Consider the following 18,433-nt stretch of genomic DNA (forward strand, 5'->3'; position numbering starts at 1 on the left):
ACAGAGAACCTTTCAGTAGCAGTAAGAGATATGAAAGTGCCTTTGGATTTCATACAGCAGTCTAGGGAAAATGCTAGCAGACACAATGATCCATTTTCGCCACGATAGGAAAGACGAATCTAACAAGTAGACGCCTTCGTGATAATGGTGGTGTTGCCGAAAACTGAAGCTCACACATTATATAAACCAGAGTCACTGTACCAAGAGGAAAACCAAGCTGGTAGCAAGAGAACCATTGTCAGCTTTGTCAGGAAATCATGACAAATACTTGATTCCACTTTAATAAAAGTAAATTCAAGAAAGTAAAGACTTTTTCGGAATATACACAAACTGCAGACTGACATTCATATGCAAGTGCTATTATGTTCTCAACTTCAGCTCTTCTCCAAACAAAATTATGACTGACGTCCACAGATATTTAAAATAAGGATAAAACCCAAAATCTGATAGCATTGTTTTAATAGCAATATAATGATTTTTTAGAGGTTTCAGTTTCCCATAGGTGTCCACCTGCACATATTTGATGGTAGACCGAAAAAGCCTTCCAGAGCACACCAATAACATTTCAAAACAGACAGATAGTAAATTCCTGAAATTAAAACTTAAAAAGTAGATCAACGTTTAAAGAAAGGTATTCTTCTGTCAAGGACTAATTGAATGAATAAAATTTTCCAGGAGCAAAGCAAGGCCTGAAATTCTTCTTTTCCACTAGATGGGTTCCCACAACATTCCAAAGATACCTCACTTCCCTAAGCACAAGAAGCCTCTTAACCCAGACCAGCAGCAGTCAGAACAGCTTGCCTAACCTCAGACTAATGAAGAATAAGACAACAAAAGGAAGGACAGTGTAATCTAAGATGCGTCATCTTTTCCTAGAGCAAATAGCAAATTTTTCATCCCACAAAACATTTTTTTTAGAAGTCTACCAAAAAAAGCAAACAGGAAGTTCACTGCAAAGAGTTATCTTAGGCTGATAAAGATGATGAGTTGGCAAGTGGGACAGCAGCAAACGGAAGGGGCAATAAACACTTAATCTTTTTCTAGTGGTTACCAACAGTAACCTTACATCTCCCTGCAGCATACTAAATACTTCTTCTTTTTGGTACTCATTATCTGCAAAACTTAAGATCTACAGCCACTTGACACTAATTTCCAAGACATCACTATACGTTAGCTACATTATTTTGTCTTGATTTTTTTTTTTTTATTTCCCCTTTAAACCTTTTAATTGCTCTGTTTAGTGATATTACCTCCTTTGCGTATTTAAGCAGAGTGCCGCCAAAACAATTTGGGGGTTGGAGTACATGATTTACACTAAGAGGCTGAGAGAACTCAGTTTTTCCAGTCTCAATAAGAGAAGGCTACAGAAAGATCCAGTTGCTGTCTACAACTACCTGCTGGGAGGGTATGGAAAAGATGGAGCCAGACTCTGCTCAGAGGTGTCTGGTGACAGGACGAGAGGCAACAGACAATTCGAAACACATTAAATTCCAGTTTGATAAGGAAAACCCATAAGTGTAGTCAGATATTGGAAGAGGTGACCAGGGAGGTTGTGGAGTTTCTATCCTTGAAGATGCCAAAAGTTTGGCTGGGCAAAGCCTGAGCAACCTGCTTTAACTGGACCTTCTTCAAGCAGAGGGTTAGACTGAATGACCTCCGGAGCTCCCTTCCAACCTACATTTTTCTGCGACTCTAAAATATATTAAAGAAAAGCTTTATGAGGAGTAGATGATGCATCTCCTGAATTCCAACCAGCTTTTCACTTTTCTGACAAATAACAACAAATAATGTCCTGGCTATAATTGATACACAGTCTAATAAGACCAGTGATAATAAACAAAAAGTTGATCCATAATAATACAAGTACTAATTAAAATATTACACAAGAAGTTTGGTTAAAACTGTCTAATCTTAGTACCACATGAAATCTTCATATCATATCCCTTCTTGGGTGGAAGAAATCAAAAAGAAAAATAAAAAAAAAGAGACCAGAAGGTCTAACAAATACATTATTTACCAATGTCTGAAGAACATATAGGTTTCATAGATGTCTAATAAGTTTGGGGGGGGACCATTTGTTCCCACAGAGAGAAACCTCCTTACAAACAGGTTCGTTTTATAGAACTGATCAATTGTTGTTGACTGCATGGATGCATAAGGAGAAAGAGAGACTACATATAAACTTGCTCCTGCCATGAAGCCCCTCCACATATAAATCCAGGACAATTTAATTGAATTGGTTGATTAAAGCAGTGCATGCTGATTTGTGCTCATGCAAGGGTTTAAATAGCTATGCCAATTTTTAGATGCAAACTAAATGTACAAAGGCAGGATAAACATATATATGCCAGGTTTATATCAATTGAGCATGCTCATGCACAAGACTGCTATGCCTATTTTAATAAATCACTCCACCACTGTACTGCTAGTTAGAGCTACTTGAGTTGAAATCCAGATGCAGAGGTAAGCATTGAGTCATGACACTCTGTCTGCAGAGATTCAGAGTTTAACATCTTTCAGTTCTCAATTCCAATCCCCACCCTGCCTAGAAGGGAGAAATTGAAGTCTTGGCACAGCCCTCTTCCAACAAAAAGGGGCCACCAAAAGGAAAACAAAGTACTATGTTCAAAGAAGAAGAGAAATGTTTGCCATCTGCATCTCCATGTCCATTTGAGTCAGAAAAAGTCAACTTTTTATGGCTGTAGGTTAGGATACACTTAAGAAATTAAAACATGCATTATTGACACACTCTCCTCTTCAAGACTGCATGAGTGCCTGGGATATTTTACTCATTTTGATCTAAATGTAAAGTTCAGTGTTAAATATTTTGAGAAAAACAATTTAATACATCAGAAATGCACAAAAAAAAAACCCTACTATGTTTTTGTTGTTAGTTAACCTAGTCTTACAGTATTTTGCTCCCTAATTTTTTCTTCAGCAGAAACTCAAAGCATGGCCCAGGTAAAGGTTGTTTAACTGCAAACTGCTAGGCCACATTAAGGCAAATTCTGCTCAGTGCCCTAATTATTTTGAAGGCTTCTGGCAAAAATGCTTAGTCAGCTCTGCACCCATCTAGTTCTCTGAGCCATCCTCAAACTATTACCACAGAATAAAATTCCACAAAGAGTTTTAACCCATCTATAAATGCAAAAAAGATGGACAGTTGGGTCAGAGAAATAATTAAGTCTAGATAAAAGTAAGGGACAGGGTCACTTTGTCCCATGAACAGGCATAAGAGGAACTACAAAGCATCATAAATTTTATTTCCTCCACTCATGATTTATAAGCAATCTGCTTCTGATCCATAAAATATAAACTAGTTACAGTTCACAGATCTCCTTACCAATTGAGTTATTGCTGGTTAGCACTTAGAGAAAGAGCAACTTGAGGGTGCCAGAGTTCACAGCCCCAAACTTCAGGCCCCATTTTATTCCTATCCGCTTGTTGGGTAGAGGAAGCCACAAGCAGCCCTCCTCACCCTTGGGATCTGCTGACTACACAGCAAAGAGACCTTAGTGTCTTTTACTTCCTGGAGCAGAGGCAGAAACCTAGGGACCACCTTGCCCAAGATAGGGTCAAATGATATGTCATTTAGTATTTAAGACAAAACTCTGCATGGGAGAGAAAAATATTTTAAGCAAAGCAGATTTCAGATTCAAATTGTTATTGTTACTGGAGTTGCTGGAATTATAATAGTAGAGTGACCTCAGTTTCAGTCAGCCTCAAGCTTTCACGCTTCTGAAGCAATCACTGATGTGCAACAGAAGTGATGATTAGTGGAATGAGCATTTTAGACTAGTCATTCAAGTCCCACCCATTCAACAGCATGAAATTTAGATAGGCAAAATATGTATTTAAAATAATGGTGATGGTTCCAAGGAGGAAGTCACCAGTAGGCGTATAATTATAATCTGAAAGAAGAAATGTTGTGAGGTGTTTTGAAGCAGAAAAAGATAGTACCACCCTCAAATACCTGTGCAACTCCAAATCACAGCAGGATGTAACTTTAAGACAACAGTTATTTAAGTAAAATTAAAAGCCTAATTTGATTTGTATTATTCATACACATTACAACATGCAAGCTGGTAAAAGTGTAAGTTCAGGGAGAGGATGGCAATTAGAAAAAAATACCTTTCCACTTGCAGACTCAGAAAAATCACTTCTTTGAGAATTAGCAAACTATAATGAATCCTTTTCCACCTACTTCATTCTTTAAAGCAGACCCACCCTTGGCTTGCACTAATACAGTACAAAGATCTTGTGGGAAATTTTTATTAAATCTTAAATTGCATTTAACATTATTATGAGATCCAGAAAGTCAAAACTCATCTAATAGTTCCATTGATATAAATAGTTAAGCCAATACCCACTTACCAACATTTCATTATCCAGGTCAAGTGGGATAGCATAGCATGATCACAGGCATTCACAAATAATTAAAAACCAACCTATGTGCATTGGGATACTAATACGTACAGTGAGGGCATCACAGAAAAGAACAGTCAAAGCCCAGCATTGACTCGAGTCAGCTGAGCACAGCACCATGTGAGTTATGCTGCTTCAGGGCCTAAGCTGCCTTTATCACAGAACTAGCTCAGGCTCCTCTGTTAGCCACAGCATAGCAAGTCACAGCAGATAAGAGTCAACTACATGTACCACAATAAGAAACATAGTTATAGTAGGTAGAATCCTGACAGAAGTTAATCAAGAAGAATATTCGCCATTTCTTTTTCATAATCAAGACTTATTGGCCCTAGCATACCATACTACTTATTATAAAATCAAGATTTTGAAGGGTCTGTAATATTCTGAAAGGATAGGTTTCAGATTATATGCAAGCTTCAGAGAAAAACAGAGTATTTTAAAAGTGTATTTTTTAAAATTAGAGTTGAATGACAAATACTTCCTTTAAATTTCCAGTACACTAGTGATGATAATCAATTCAAGCAGTTTTTAATTACTGACCCAAATGACAGAACTTTCATAAATTCTGTACTTCCTAGATCTATAGACAAAGATAAAATTAATATCATCTTCCAATTGTGCTTTTTATGCACAGGCAGCATAAAAAGAGTCTTTGCTCACCTTCACATGATCAAAAACCCAAGTGTCAAGCTTCGCTGCATCTTGTGCTCCAAAATCTTCACTTTCTGCTGTGTAACAAAACGTATAAACGTGATCTCCACTAGCACCTGCAAAAACAATATAGATGGAATGCAAGACAACAGCAAAAAGTTTTCTTCCTTTTCTCTTAATTGAAAATATATGAATATTAATGTACAGGAGCAGAAACACACCGAGAATGACAATCCTGAGAGAAGTTGGGGAAAAAAAGAAAAGAGAAAAGAATAGATTTTCCCTTAATTTAAATTACTCCGTCATTTGTGTTCTTTGAAGCCTTGATACTGTTTTAAGTCATTAGCTTATCAGCATCTCTGAGGGGGGTGAGAGTCAATGTCATCCTTTATGTTCAGGTGAAGAAATAAAGTATGGAAAAGCAGATAAGCGTAGAACAAAATCCAATTAAAGCAAATAAAGCGGATACAGAATTTAATTTTGAAGAAAGGAGTTTCACTGGAAAACTTAACAGAGGGTTACTTAAAGCATCCAGGGTCTCATTTGAACATACAGAGGTCTTTTTAGAACATGCTACTACACTGCTTAGTAATTACCTGATAGAAGACAGATTACGGTATCAAAACCCCAGACTCTTAACCTTTAGTTATTAAACTGAATCATTTAAGACAATGTCCTGTCACCATACACCACAGGTAAGGAAAGTGACAGGATGGATGCTACTGTATATCAACCCTGGAAGGCAACCGAGTACTGAAAATCAAGCGGACAACTATATAAAGACAATATTCAAGGCCTGTAACTTTAAAATATGGGTTTGAAATATGAAAAGGAGAGCTATCGGACTATGTTCAGGCATAAAATACAACAGTAGGTTCACTGATGTGAAAACACAGCATCTGGACAAGGCAATTTCACTCCATACCCAGTATAAAGACAGCAAAGCAGAGAAAGGGGAAATAAAGATGAAGACCTAGAAGAAAGTGAACTTCTGAAATTCTGGAAAGATCTGAAATTAGGCAGGTTTAATGAAATTCCTCAGTCAATGGCTGAGCTGTTAAAGCTTGGGGATGCTATTTCCACTATGTCTATGTAAACTCCCACAGGGGAAATGTTCTTCTGTCAGTGGATAGCCAGACAATCTAGCCGATTTGCTCAATGTCACAATTATATAATGCAGTTTTGTAGACTTCCAGGGTTGTAAGTGAACTAGTATCCCAGGCAAAGAGGGCTGTTTTTCCAAGATTATGTCCAAATCCACATAAGTGACACAGGTATTTCTGGCCAGGAAGATGAAAGCTAGCACAGATACCTGATACAGCTTCCCCCTGTTCCTCAGATGTTACTACTACTTATAACCCAGAATACTCCTTGCAGTTTCTGAGTCTGAAAGAAAAGGAACAAAATACTCCAAGGCATTAAAAAAAATCCATTAAGGAGTTCAACTCAGCAGATAAAGGGGTTCAAAGGAAGAAAAAATAAGCTGTGGTGATCACTGCAAGAAGGACTGATGTTTTAAGAGGGCACAGTGCTGTACTGTTTTTCCGCAGTGTTACAAGAAACCTGAAAAAATACATCTTTGAGAGGTACCATACCAAAGTCAGCAAATGACAGCCAAATGAAAAGTATGCAGTAAAGGAACACATCTACTACTTATGCATCCCAGAGGAAAAAAAACATCCAACCCCACATAGATATAGATAAAAGCAGTGGCAAAACAGGGAGATCCTAGGAGAGTTTTGAAGTGCTTGGCATAGCTAGAAGATTTAAAAAAACAAAACAGAACAAACGCACAGTCTACTAGGCCTACCGCTTAAAATATTTTGTATTTCTGCCTTTTGAAAGGTAGTAGGCAATGGCATGCCTGATATTTCCTTTAAATCTAGGGACAATGGGAGGAGGTAGCAAAGAAGGGATAGGGAAGCAGAAGGAATCCAGAGATGAAAACTTTCTTTAGAAGTGAGTGCAGACTTCTACTAGGTTTGGTGCTACTACTGCACTAACGGAAATATCTGGTACAGAAGTTTCTGACGTCCAGTTGTCAGTTGTCCCTACTGCAGACTTCTGCCTGGCATGTTGTCTCAGCCCTCAATATGAAGATTCAAATATTAGGATTACAGGTCAAGTTACCTCCCTCTTGCAACAAGATTATGTCGTGTAGGAAGCAAAGCTCTAATTCTGCTAGTGAGGCAGCTCCTGTGTCTGATAAGCCTTTTGTGGGTCACCAGAGCCCAGACCAGAGGGAGATTTTTACTAGCAAAGTTTACAGGTACAAGAGAGGGGGAAAAAGAACAAAGGCATAAGGACAGTCAGGTGCAGAACCAACAGAGCTCAGACATCAGAAAATTGCCAAACGACAGAGCAGGGTGAGGAATCTGAGAAATTCTGCTGCATTGGAGCACTGCAGGAACAATGAACTAGAAGAGAGCGCAACGGGTCTGTTTGGATCCAAATACAAACACTGAGGTGCGCAATCTCTCCAGAATAACCCTGACCAAGGTTGAAATCTTGTCCTGTTTGTCCCCATGGTCTTGACGGTACCCTGCTCAGGGCTCAAGCTAAGCAATGCCCCTAGCCTTACTGCTAATTTTCAAGAGAGAGAATGGGAACTCATGGAGTAAGTGACAGTCTGGGTGCAAAGGATTAATATTTACCTCCCTCAGCAGAAGCAAGAGCTTCAGTTCCCTTTTCACTGCGGCTTTTAATACTCTGGATTATGCTCCAGCCCAGATCCATGACAAAACAGTATAGGACTGGACAGGTCAAATCTCAACTTTTAGCAAGTCTAGAAGAAAACTTCAAAATCTGAAAGAGCATTCTAGAAAAAGTACACATATTAAAGTACATTATTTGCAGATAACTTCAAGGTCACAAAGCTTCTCTAGGAGTTGATACATATTCTAGTGTAAAAATGTCATGAAAAATAAAGTTAGAATTAGCACACTAGTTTTGTGGAGGTTAAGTAAATTGAACCATTAGAAACTGACACATGCTGGTTCTGAAGATACTTTAGACATTTTCTCAGACTAAAACACTAATAAACGAAATGGGCTGCCCCTCCCCCCCCMAAAAAATTTGACACATCCAGATTTCTTGCATATCAATATTTTGATATGCAAAAAGAATTGTTAACCATTTCAAGTTACTTTCTCCATACAATCCATGCCTATTTGACTGAAATATGCAGTGAACATTATATCTATTTATTTTATGACAGGACAAGGACCTTAAGAACACAGACAATGACAGGAGATAAAAGATTTTTCTCTCCCTGCCAAAAAACAGCAAGCATTATTATACCCTTTATTCATCATCCGATGAAAACAGTGAAATAGTTATTAAAATTCTGAACATTTTGGCATGACAAAAGAAACAAAACCAAAAGCAAAAGTAGTCCCACGAACAACTCACTGATTTGCACAATGGGGAAAGAGGGAAGGAAGGTATTGAAAATACTTGATTCCATTCCTTTCTGCACTGTAAAAAGCCAAGGTTCCTCCCTCCTTGGAAGATTCTAACGAAGAAACAGTGGATTTATTTAGTCCATACATGGCCAGAAATAGATTGCTTGAAGATAAAGCTTATACTGGAGAGGAAAAGAGAAAAGGGGAAATACTTTTCTCCACTCAAAGAAGTTAATCCACTTTTCTATCATGATAAGCCAGAATCCTTTTTCCAAAAAAGCATCTGCTTCTCAAATACAGCGCTGCACTAAGTGTTTCTCAAGCACTGTAGCCACAGGCCATGCAAAGTGGATTTTGGGGGAGGGCAAAAGAGATTAAAGTTCCACTACTGGTGCCCAGTCAGAACAAGCCATATTTTGAAACACACGGGAGCTGTAGGTATTACCCTTGTACATCCCTCCAGATAACATCAAGGCTGCTTCCAGTCCTCTGCTTATCTTCTTACTCAAACAAAACTAGTTTGGGGAAATTCTTGAATCCACCAAATACTTTCCCAAGAACACATGGCTCCAAAAAATGTAAATAATCTGCACAAGGACAGTGTACTACCTTTCCCCTCATCCCAGCCACCATAACAAGATTCCCAAATACAAGCTGCAATCAGAGGCCCTGGGAAAGCGTAAGTTATCAGGAGATATTTTAATAGCTTATCATAAACTGTTATGAGAATCAATCCAAGAATGTTAAAAAAAAAAAAAGTGTCTGTGTAGGAAATATTGGTGGGGGGGAGGAGAAGAGACTGGAGCTGAGACAAAGTTCAAGATTCTTCATGAGAAAAAACATACACTTTTTATAAAATTAGATTCTAGTGCTATCCTCCCTATCATTTTTTCTGGTTTGTGAATATCAATATTTAAATACAACAGCAGCATTTGCCCATAATTTGTACCCCTCTCAGTTCTCCCCGGTTTACTCTGAGATTAAGGGAAATGGTGCGTACACCCCCATTTTTCCATGACCAAAATGAGATTAAATTCAGAGGCCCTTTAAATGGCTGAAATGCTGCTTAACAAACACATCATGCCCATCAAGGGCCAAGTGCACTGGGCTGACTGAGAACAGCAACACACTGCCCACAAGGGGAAAGATCTCAGCTACAGGAATGGTACCTTGCTGTTCCTACTTGCATACAGTTCTTCTCTCTGTACATTACTGTTCTGAAATAGAAGTTAATCCACATTAAACCACTTCTCCACCTCAGGCATGAGCCCAACTCCATCAGCCGATTCACTGGGGGCTGCATGCAAGAGAAAGAAAAGCCCTAGCTGCAGACTGGCAAACAAGAGGTTTAATGTTCAACCAAAGAAAAAACGTTAGTTCCTTTTCTTTATGGGTGTGTTTTTGTTTCAGTATGTCGACAGAATTAGGTAAGGCCTATTAGAATGGATGAGTGATAGATAGGGATATCCTTTTTAAAGGCTTGCTTCTTTTTCCTCCACCCCCTGTCAAATTCACAAACTAGAAATGAGATATCTGTAAAGACTGGTGAAAACATACAAATTGGAAATACTTCATTCACCCTCTTCTCTAACTCTTAAAAACTGTAAGACTCTATTTTATTACCTGACAAATGTTAAAGATACACAAAATTTAAACCTTACCTTTGGCAAACATTGGCAAAATATCTGGACTTCCCCAGCTCCAAGTATATTTACTCTCATTGAAAATAGAGTCAAATTCCACTGGATTCTCCTTCCAGCCTGGTAAAGAAAAACACCATGAACACACACGCACACACACATGGATTTCAATGGGGCTGCCAAAACATCTCATTGACTGTTAAGATTGACAGCGCTGGCAAAATGCATTTAAAAGTCTCTATTATTTGACAATGAATTCCACAGTGCAGGTCTCAGTTTTACTTCAGTTCCAGCCCGTCTGCAATTAGTGCCCCATTCAGTAGGAAATGGGCTGAAAACCTAAGCCAATCCTATTATGCAGTGTTTCAAACAGACAAAAAAAACAGCTGGTTTACCTCTTACAAAGCTAAAATTCTCCTCAATGCTATATTCCATGTGTCTGACCTCTGTTCTCAGTTTTCAACATCTCAGGCAACAAATTACACACTCATATATCATATTACCAACAGCTATGCTCCACCCCTCCACAATAAAAACCTTCAAGATTTTCTGTTTCCATGACAAGGCAGTTGACAGATACATAAAGAGATGCTCTTAACAGCCATTCCTGCCAAACCCACATTTGTAAATGTGAGAATAAAAACCCTTTTGATGAGAAACATGGACAACACCAGAAAATTCCCCTCACCTCCCCTTTCCAAAAACAACACACAACGCTACAAGTGTTTGGGCCTGGGATAGGGCAGAGCAGTGTACAAAACAACAAGCCAGTAATGCGAGGGCTTGCTCCGTATTATTAACCACCAACCACACAGCGACAGCTGTCTCTGGGTAAAACACGCAGTTGGGGTTTTGGCTTTGTTTTGCTACTGATCCTCTAACTCAGTTTAACAATGTGGTTCAGATAAAATGCTGCAGTTCACTTCTTGTTTATGACATCTACATAACCATCTTCCAGTATGTCCCAAATCTTAATTAAAACTGCTGCATGAAGTAGCCAGTCATAAGTCACCTTTGCTTTTACAGTTTAATAGCACTATATTTAAATTTCACTGTGTTGCAAAATATTAACTTATTCTAAAATAAAAGCACGTGAACCTATTTTTCACAGCTATCAATATTCTCCGTTAATAATATCCCTCCAGAAGAAGCTTACGTTTTCCACAAAATCTTAGTATACAAACAACTATGCTGGTATTTAGCAATCATTTAGAACCCTACTGCATCACTAAAATACATTATTTTGGAGGACAACATTCAAAGCTTTAGGAGTAGCATACCTTTAGCAACTGCACTGACATCTTCATAAAATCCAGCTATAAGTGCAACATGGCCTGGCCTAGACTCTGTTGGGACACGGGTGTGAGAGATTCCCCAGCTGCCGGTATTCTCTAGAATACTCCTGAAAACAGGATAAAAAGTAGTTGGTGCTTAAGACTCCTTGGGAGTACCACAGTTTGTACATAAGAGTGACAGGTAAATGCTAGGCAGAAAATGCAAAGAGCCCCAATTTAAACAAATTTTCACTGTAGCTTGCTCTGCAGCAATACAAACAGAACATTAACCTGCAAGCAGTTAAAAATTGTAACATCCCACAGAGATCATTATTATTGGGGACCATGACCACTTCAAAGAGATGAGTTTAGCTAGAATTGGAATTAATATGTTATTTTTTGGCTCTTTTCTAATACGGTTTACTTTTTTTCCCCCCACCAAATTGTTGCTGTCTGGGATTGTGTTTTCTTTGTTCCTTCCATTAAGCTTGAAAATGTCTAGCTTAATCTCGCCTTACTTAATCTTGCCTTATTCACTACATATGCTCAATTATAATTAGTTCTTGTGACCACATCTGTCTTCTTTATCTGTGCTGAATCTTGGAAGTCAGCAACAAGAGGATTTAAAAACAAATGTAAGCCTAAGGTGCAAATCATTTGAGAAACATGGACAAATTCAGGCAAACCTCATATTTTATACAATTACACCAAAGTGAAAGAGGATACATTCTCACCATATGTATGGAAATGTTAGTTGTCTAAATATTATGTGCATACATATCAATAATTGATAAAAAGATGAGAAAATAGAGGACAAAAGCCCAAGCATAAGAGATAGTCTTATAAGCTATTCTTGTCTGCTGGAGACATAAACAGCTGGAGCCTGTCGGAGAGCAAGCAGTGAGAATTACCATGCACTGTTTTCTTGTCTCCATCTTCTGGAAGAAAGATTCACTGCCCACTGTCTGGGCAAGGTAAAATAAACAGGACATACCTGACACTAATGTTTAAGATTTAAAAGAAAAAAAACAAAACAAAACAAAGCAGTAGAAGCTTCTGAATTTTGTTGTTCAAAATATAAGTTACAGAATTTGCTATTTTTATTGGATGTGTTCACAGCCCATCAGTAGATTCTGAGTTCATGTTTTGAAACTTTTTAACAGAGAACACACTTTGATTTTATTCAATTGTTAATTACAAGATCTGTATACACTGTTTCAAACCTAATTCTCAGTAATGAAATAAGACTCAAAACAGTCTAAAAGGTCAGGATTCACACTAAGCTCACTGGGTTGACAGTTTTTTTTGTTTTTAAACTCATCTTAGATCTCACATTCTCAGGCCTATTTCAAATGTATAGCCCAAATATTAGAGTGAAGAATGAAAAAGGTGATATAATGCTCTGTCATTTTACTCTTAGCTCATGCCCTACTAGGTTCTAAGACAAGTTATATTTAAAACAAGTACTACTTTGAAAAAGGATTTCAGTATCAATTAAAGAGGTTTCTAACTCCCCCCCMCACACACACTGGAGACTGATCAAAACATTGCACTAGCATTAGTGGAAGATTTATTACAATAAAACAGTTTTGGCCCTACTTGCACTCTGCAGTGACAACATGTAAGAAACTGATTTTATTAAGTTGAAAGGTAATCCTCTACCTTTACTTCTGAGGTCCTGCATTACAGAATCTGAAGTCAACAGTAACACAAGTCAGGCAGAGGAAACATAGCTAGAATGGCATTTACCTTTTCAAAAATCACTTAGCCACGTAAAATTATCTCAAAACCCTTTACTCAGAAGAATCTTTTTAACAATTACTTTTCTTGATAGCAGAGACATTAGCAACCCATAACTATGCTGGTCATGATATAATAATACAGCTGAAACATGCCACGCAAGGAAAAAAGTCTTCCCCAAAGTTCTCAACACAGCAGCAAAGCAATTCAGAAGACACCGCCTGCAGTTCCTTGCAGCTCTCAGAACACTGCTGAATGATGGATTTTTCAAGAAATTTTGTAGGAGAAAAGACCGGATAGCTGGCATACCTCAAGTCAGCAATCTGCTCCAAGCATAATGGATTATATTTATGATTAATCCTATGTATCTACTAAAACCTGGCTTCCATTTATAGCACGTTAGAACAAGAACGGCCCTTGCTCATTTAAAGATCATCTTTCCGCATTAACAGAACAGTGGTTCCCAAAGTGTTCCACCCAGATGAGACAAGTAGTCTGGCTGTTATGCTGCCTGTTACGATAAAGCAGATAAGGGACTGAACACCTGACACTTAGGAATGAATGTGCAAAAAAGTGAGCTTTTACATAAAATTGCTTATATTTTGGGTTAATATTCTTGAAATGGGCAAACTCAGACAGTAATAACTTGGAAGAATGAAAAAGAAAGCACAGTTCCAGCAACTAACATCTGATCTAGTTGGCCTGTTTTTATAAGATGAACTTACAGAAGCTGGACAGCTCAAGGGTTTGGAGATTAAACATGGAGACTCTCACTTCTCAATTTTAGCAGTATACATGATAGAATTAAAGAGACCCCCTGGGATGACCTGGCCCTTCACCTTTCAGAAGGCAGAGCATGCTATGTGCTTTCCTTTCATGCTCTCACATACACACATGTGTATTTATGGGCAGAGTTAGATACATACAGATGCCACTGCTAACTTCACTGGCAGTTTATTCCATGCACTGACCCTTTAGCATCTTCAGCAGTTGTAAGGCAGTTCTTCCCCTCCATTCCCCTAGATATTCAGTGCAGGTGACAATGTTTCAATTTGTTGATTTTGGAAAACAGAAGTCTTCTGTAACTCCACAAACAAGGTAAAGAAAAGACAGCAAAACTACAAACTTCCCAACACTAGGGTTTGTATGGAAAGTCAATATACGGTTCGCCTTTTTATTCCTAGATAGGCGTGATAGCACCCAATGGCTAAACCTGAAAAAATTCAAGACACTTAACAGCAAAATATCCAGTATAACTCTTCCCTAGTTGTTATTCATCACTGCTCCTAGTGATGGGGCATTACAGAATTCCCAGCTTGCTGACTGTGCAAAAGACCAACACTTTTACTGCTATGAAAAAAAACTACTCTGGAGAAGCCATGAAGTCCACTGCCAAGATAGGCATGGAAAACTCATGTTGATGTGGCAGAAGCTGCAAGTGGCATCCAGCACCTTACAAAAACACTGCAGCTCAACAGGAAGAGCAGTTACAAGTAATCCCATGTATGCTGACAAGTGCTGCAGTACAAGAAGATTTTCCTCAGATTTCTATAGCAGACTGAAAATGCTGTAACAGCTCCAGATGAATGATTATTTGGATTTGTTTTGATATTCAAGCTAAATCAGTACTAGGACGCAAGAGTAGGCTTACTTAATATTGTCCATTTTTTTTAGTCTAGGAAATTACTTGACTTACAATCATATACTTACCTTGACAGAAGGAAACAAGGAAGGCTGGGGAATATGAACTTTAAGCACTCAGAGGAAAAGGCTTCTAGCACTCCTTTGTGGCTGCATTAGTTTCCCAAAATCTTAAACCAAATCACATAATTAAGCAATGAGACGCATGCTAGCAATAGCATAAGGGAGGCAGTGGGTCATGCTCCCAGGAAAGATGGAACAAATGGCAAGTGGCAGCATGTTGTTAGATTCATTCGGCCCATCTTTTTTAATCACTCCTTAAAAAAGCCTCACCAGTAGCTTAGAACTAGAAGACAAGCATGTTAATAAACAGCTCCTGCTAAATTGAACATCCAGGAAGTCGTTTAAATTAATGACTCAAGTCGTTTAAATTAATGACATCAATGAATTGATGCCATGCTGGTGCAAATGGAGAAAGTTCACACTACTCTTGATTACCGGCTATTTGCTGTTTTCAGAGAACAGTACTTAATTTACTCTCTGGTTATGGTTTAAAAGGGATGATAACAGTGTGGGGGGCACCAAGATGAATAAATTCATTTCTGGAGAGTGCAACCCTGCAAAAGTTTGCCACACAAGTCAGAGGGAAGGTGGTACCAAGGCCCCACAATTACCTTTGTCCCTCTTGTTCCCTTTCAACATCACATAGAACTGTCTCTACTTGCAAATTTAGCTACATCTTCTGGATCAGAAGCATTTTCAGATGGACTTACCGCAGGAAAGGTGCTCGAGAAGTACCATTGCTGTCCAGTTCATACAGGGAATCTGCCCGCAGACCATCAGCGACAAAGAGTACAAGACGTTTTCCTGGGGGGGGCAGTGGAGTCTGCTGAGGAGTCATACCATGAACCAGAGGGGAGGTGAAGTAGATGTCAAAAATGGAGGCCAAGAAGACACAATGCACAAGGAGACCAGCAAATACGAACACTGGTATACCCATGACGACAGGTGCCTTGTAAGGCAAAGCTCAACACTGAGAGGGAGTGAGAAAAAGAAATTAATCAGATGAGACTTATATTTATTTCAGTTGTTATAGAAAGGGAGTACCATAACTAGAGACATTATCCAATTCCATAATTGAGCTCTATTTATGTTTTTTCCCCCCAGAAATTCTATTTTTGGTCAGAAATGCATTGCTGATTCAGACTTACAGAGAGTCATCATGTCTCAGCATCTCATGAGATATGAGGTGACTTCACAAGACCATAAATCAAGCCAGATTCTCTGGTATTCAGCAGTTTTATGTTATTACTTCAATGACACAAGAATCAGACAATGCAACACCTGTACGGACTACCTTGACCTGGCTGATTGCCTGACAGTGTTGAGGTCTATTTAGGTAGATACAAATCAAAGACAGCTAAGAAAAGCCGAAGGATCCCTACAGTGAATTCAAAGCAGTTTTTTGCAGATTCACTATCAGTTCTGGGCTCATTATATGCCGTCTAAAAACAAAGAAAATTTTAATAGAACCAGAGCCCTGTTTAAGGGCAGAACACTATTACTCTAGAAGACATGACAAAAGCACAACAGCTGAAGACTGTTTCAGTTGAATAACGGTATATGCTTTCCAACCTTTCATCCTTTGAAGTCAGCCTAGGGATACAAGTATGCATAAGTAATAGGTACACTCGAAATACGTGTGGCAGAGGTGTGTATACTCAAGGTTTCGTCTGAAGCCTACTGAAGCCAATGCAAACACACATATTGATTCAGATAAGTTTTGAATCTTAGCCTGAATGAGGCTTGGCTCAGTGAAAAGTATTGTTGGTTTTGACCAAGCTGCGAACTTCCTTATTTAAATATAAGCTGATTATTTATCAGCCCTACCCAAATAGCACCAATTTAGAAATAGAGACGTTCCAAACAGCCAGAAAGATTCAGCTATTCAATTGCCTATACACGCACACACCTCCCTCTAAAAGAAACCGCCCATTGCAGAAACTAGTTAGCATTTCTAAATGACAATATACACATTTCTTATTACTTACAGAACTTCAATATTTAGAAATATGACCACTGACAGACACAGCCAGCCATCACATGGTAAGATTATTCTTATCAGGCACAGAAGAAGTTTCACTACCACATAACCTTAACTCTGACCAAAACTCAGAAATTATTATTAAAAAAAAAAAAAAAGCAGCTATATTCACTGTTATTAATCAAAAGAAAATTCAGGTCTACACATAACTTAACCGTAACTTGCAATTTCATTCATTTTTCCTATTGAAATGCAGATGCAATCATCTCTACCTCAATCAAAAACATTAATATAGCAAAGTTTTCTCATTTTAGAGACTGAGGGGGAAAAAACAGGTAGCAATCAAAACTGAGATAACTAAGGCATTTTGAAGAGAGACATCTAGTGGTCATAGTTAAGTGATTAAATAAAAACATTTCATTAAGCAGGAACTTGTATGTCCAAAAAATGAGACTTCAAATACTTGTAAATATCAGTTTCTTCATTTTTAAGCACTTGAGCTTTTTATTTTTAAGCACTCAGATTTTGTGCATGAAATTAAAATATATGAAGCCACAGACAGTCACAAAAATACCATCAGGTTGAACACAGGACCTTATTCTACTCGGTCAGTTTTATTTTCCATCAGGCTTTTTCTTTTGCTGTGGTTGTGTTTTTTGATAAGAGAACCAAGAGTACTCATGCTTTAAACTGACACAGCTAAATACCCTATTAAACAAAGCAGTTACTTTAATCAGATGCTTGCTGGTGTATATTCCCAGTGCTACAATGCTATAAGCTTAACATATTCTAAATTCTTTTAATTAAAGTATTAGTAACCTAATCTGTTTTCAGCACTAGATAGCTCTCTTGGCTTTAACTCCCCAAGCCTGAGCCCTAGCCTAAAGAGTGTAGGGAGTGTGGTAACACAATTCAAGTCTAATACTGTCTCATCTGATGATAGTGATCTACAGAATTAATTCAGGAAAGCATTTTCTTTTGCAACCACAGTTTAATTACATTATACTGAGCTATTCCTTCAGGCAAAACACATCCAGCTGCTCATCACTATGAGAATATTTCAATACAGGCAGTTCTTAATCCACCTGTTTCTGCCATGTCCTTCATAGCAGCTCGTTCTGCCTCTAGCTTAACTTCGCTACTTTAGCCCACAATACTGTGCACCGTGACGTAATATTGTCAAAAGCATCCTATCGTCACACTCAAATTCTTTCCCAAGGGTATGAACTATATTTGGAAATTTCTTAAGCAAATACCCAATTGCACCTCAGCAGAATGCAAGAGTTCTACCTTGGTCCCTTTCCAAACCACAGTCTTGCTTTCAAACTAGCAAGCTGTTGTGTTAGGTTTTGTAAATCAGCACACTTCTGTGGTTAGAGAAAGCTCTAGCTCAGTGAACAACGTTTAAGAACAGTCAACAGCAAGCTGTTCCAGAGAGGCAACAATGACCTCCTACACCTTTTCATGCTAATGGAGTTACAACTGAGTTCGGTCATTGCTAGCCTAAGGTACCTAAACTTCTGTTACAATAGCCAATCTATAAAAGAACATTTCCTCTTCCAACATCCAAAGTGCCAAGGAATAACAACCAACATTTCCAATAAATTGTGATTT

The 18,433-nt window shown here is 38.3% G+C and overlaps 1 protein-coding gene across 18 annotated transcripts in view; it reads right to left on the bottom strand.

Annotated features, from left to right (window-relative positions):
* Positions 1 to 18,433, bottom strand: part of PIGN (phosphatidylinositol glycan anchor biosynthesis class N) — a 116,642-nt gene that overhangs the window by 84,479 nt on the left and 13,730 nt on the right. For 16 of the 18 annotated variants that reach the window (XM_026079870.1, XM_026079882.1, XM_026079877.1 and 13 more), the window contains exons 2-5: positions 15,549 to 15,808; positions 11,401 to 11,522; positions 10,142 to 10,240; positions 5,086 to 5,192 (exon numbers count right to left, since the gene is read on the bottom strand). In XM_026079870.1, the coding sequence (XP_025935655.1) occupies positions 5,086 to 5,192; positions 10,142 to 10,240; positions 11,401 to 11,522; positions 15,549 to 15,775 (555 nt within the window). In that variant the 5' untranslated portion in view covers positions 15,776 to 15,808. Of the gene's footprint in view, positions 1 to 5,085; positions 5,193 to 7,730; positions 7,895 to 10,141; positions 10,241 to 11,400; positions 11,523 to 15,548; positions 15,809 to 18,433 lie in introns of those variants that run through there. The other 2 variants (XM_026079880.1, XM_026079881.1) reach the window with 2 other exon arrangements.

This window comes from Apteryx rowi, unplaced genomic scaffold (assembly GCF_003343035.1).
Source record: "Apteryx rowi isolate R43461 unplaced genomic scaffold, aptRow1 scaffold_50, whole genome shotgun sequence".
NCBI classification, from domain to species: domain Eukaryota; kingdom Metazoa; phylum Chordata; class Aves; order Apterygiformes; family Apterygidae; genus Apteryx; species Apteryx rowi.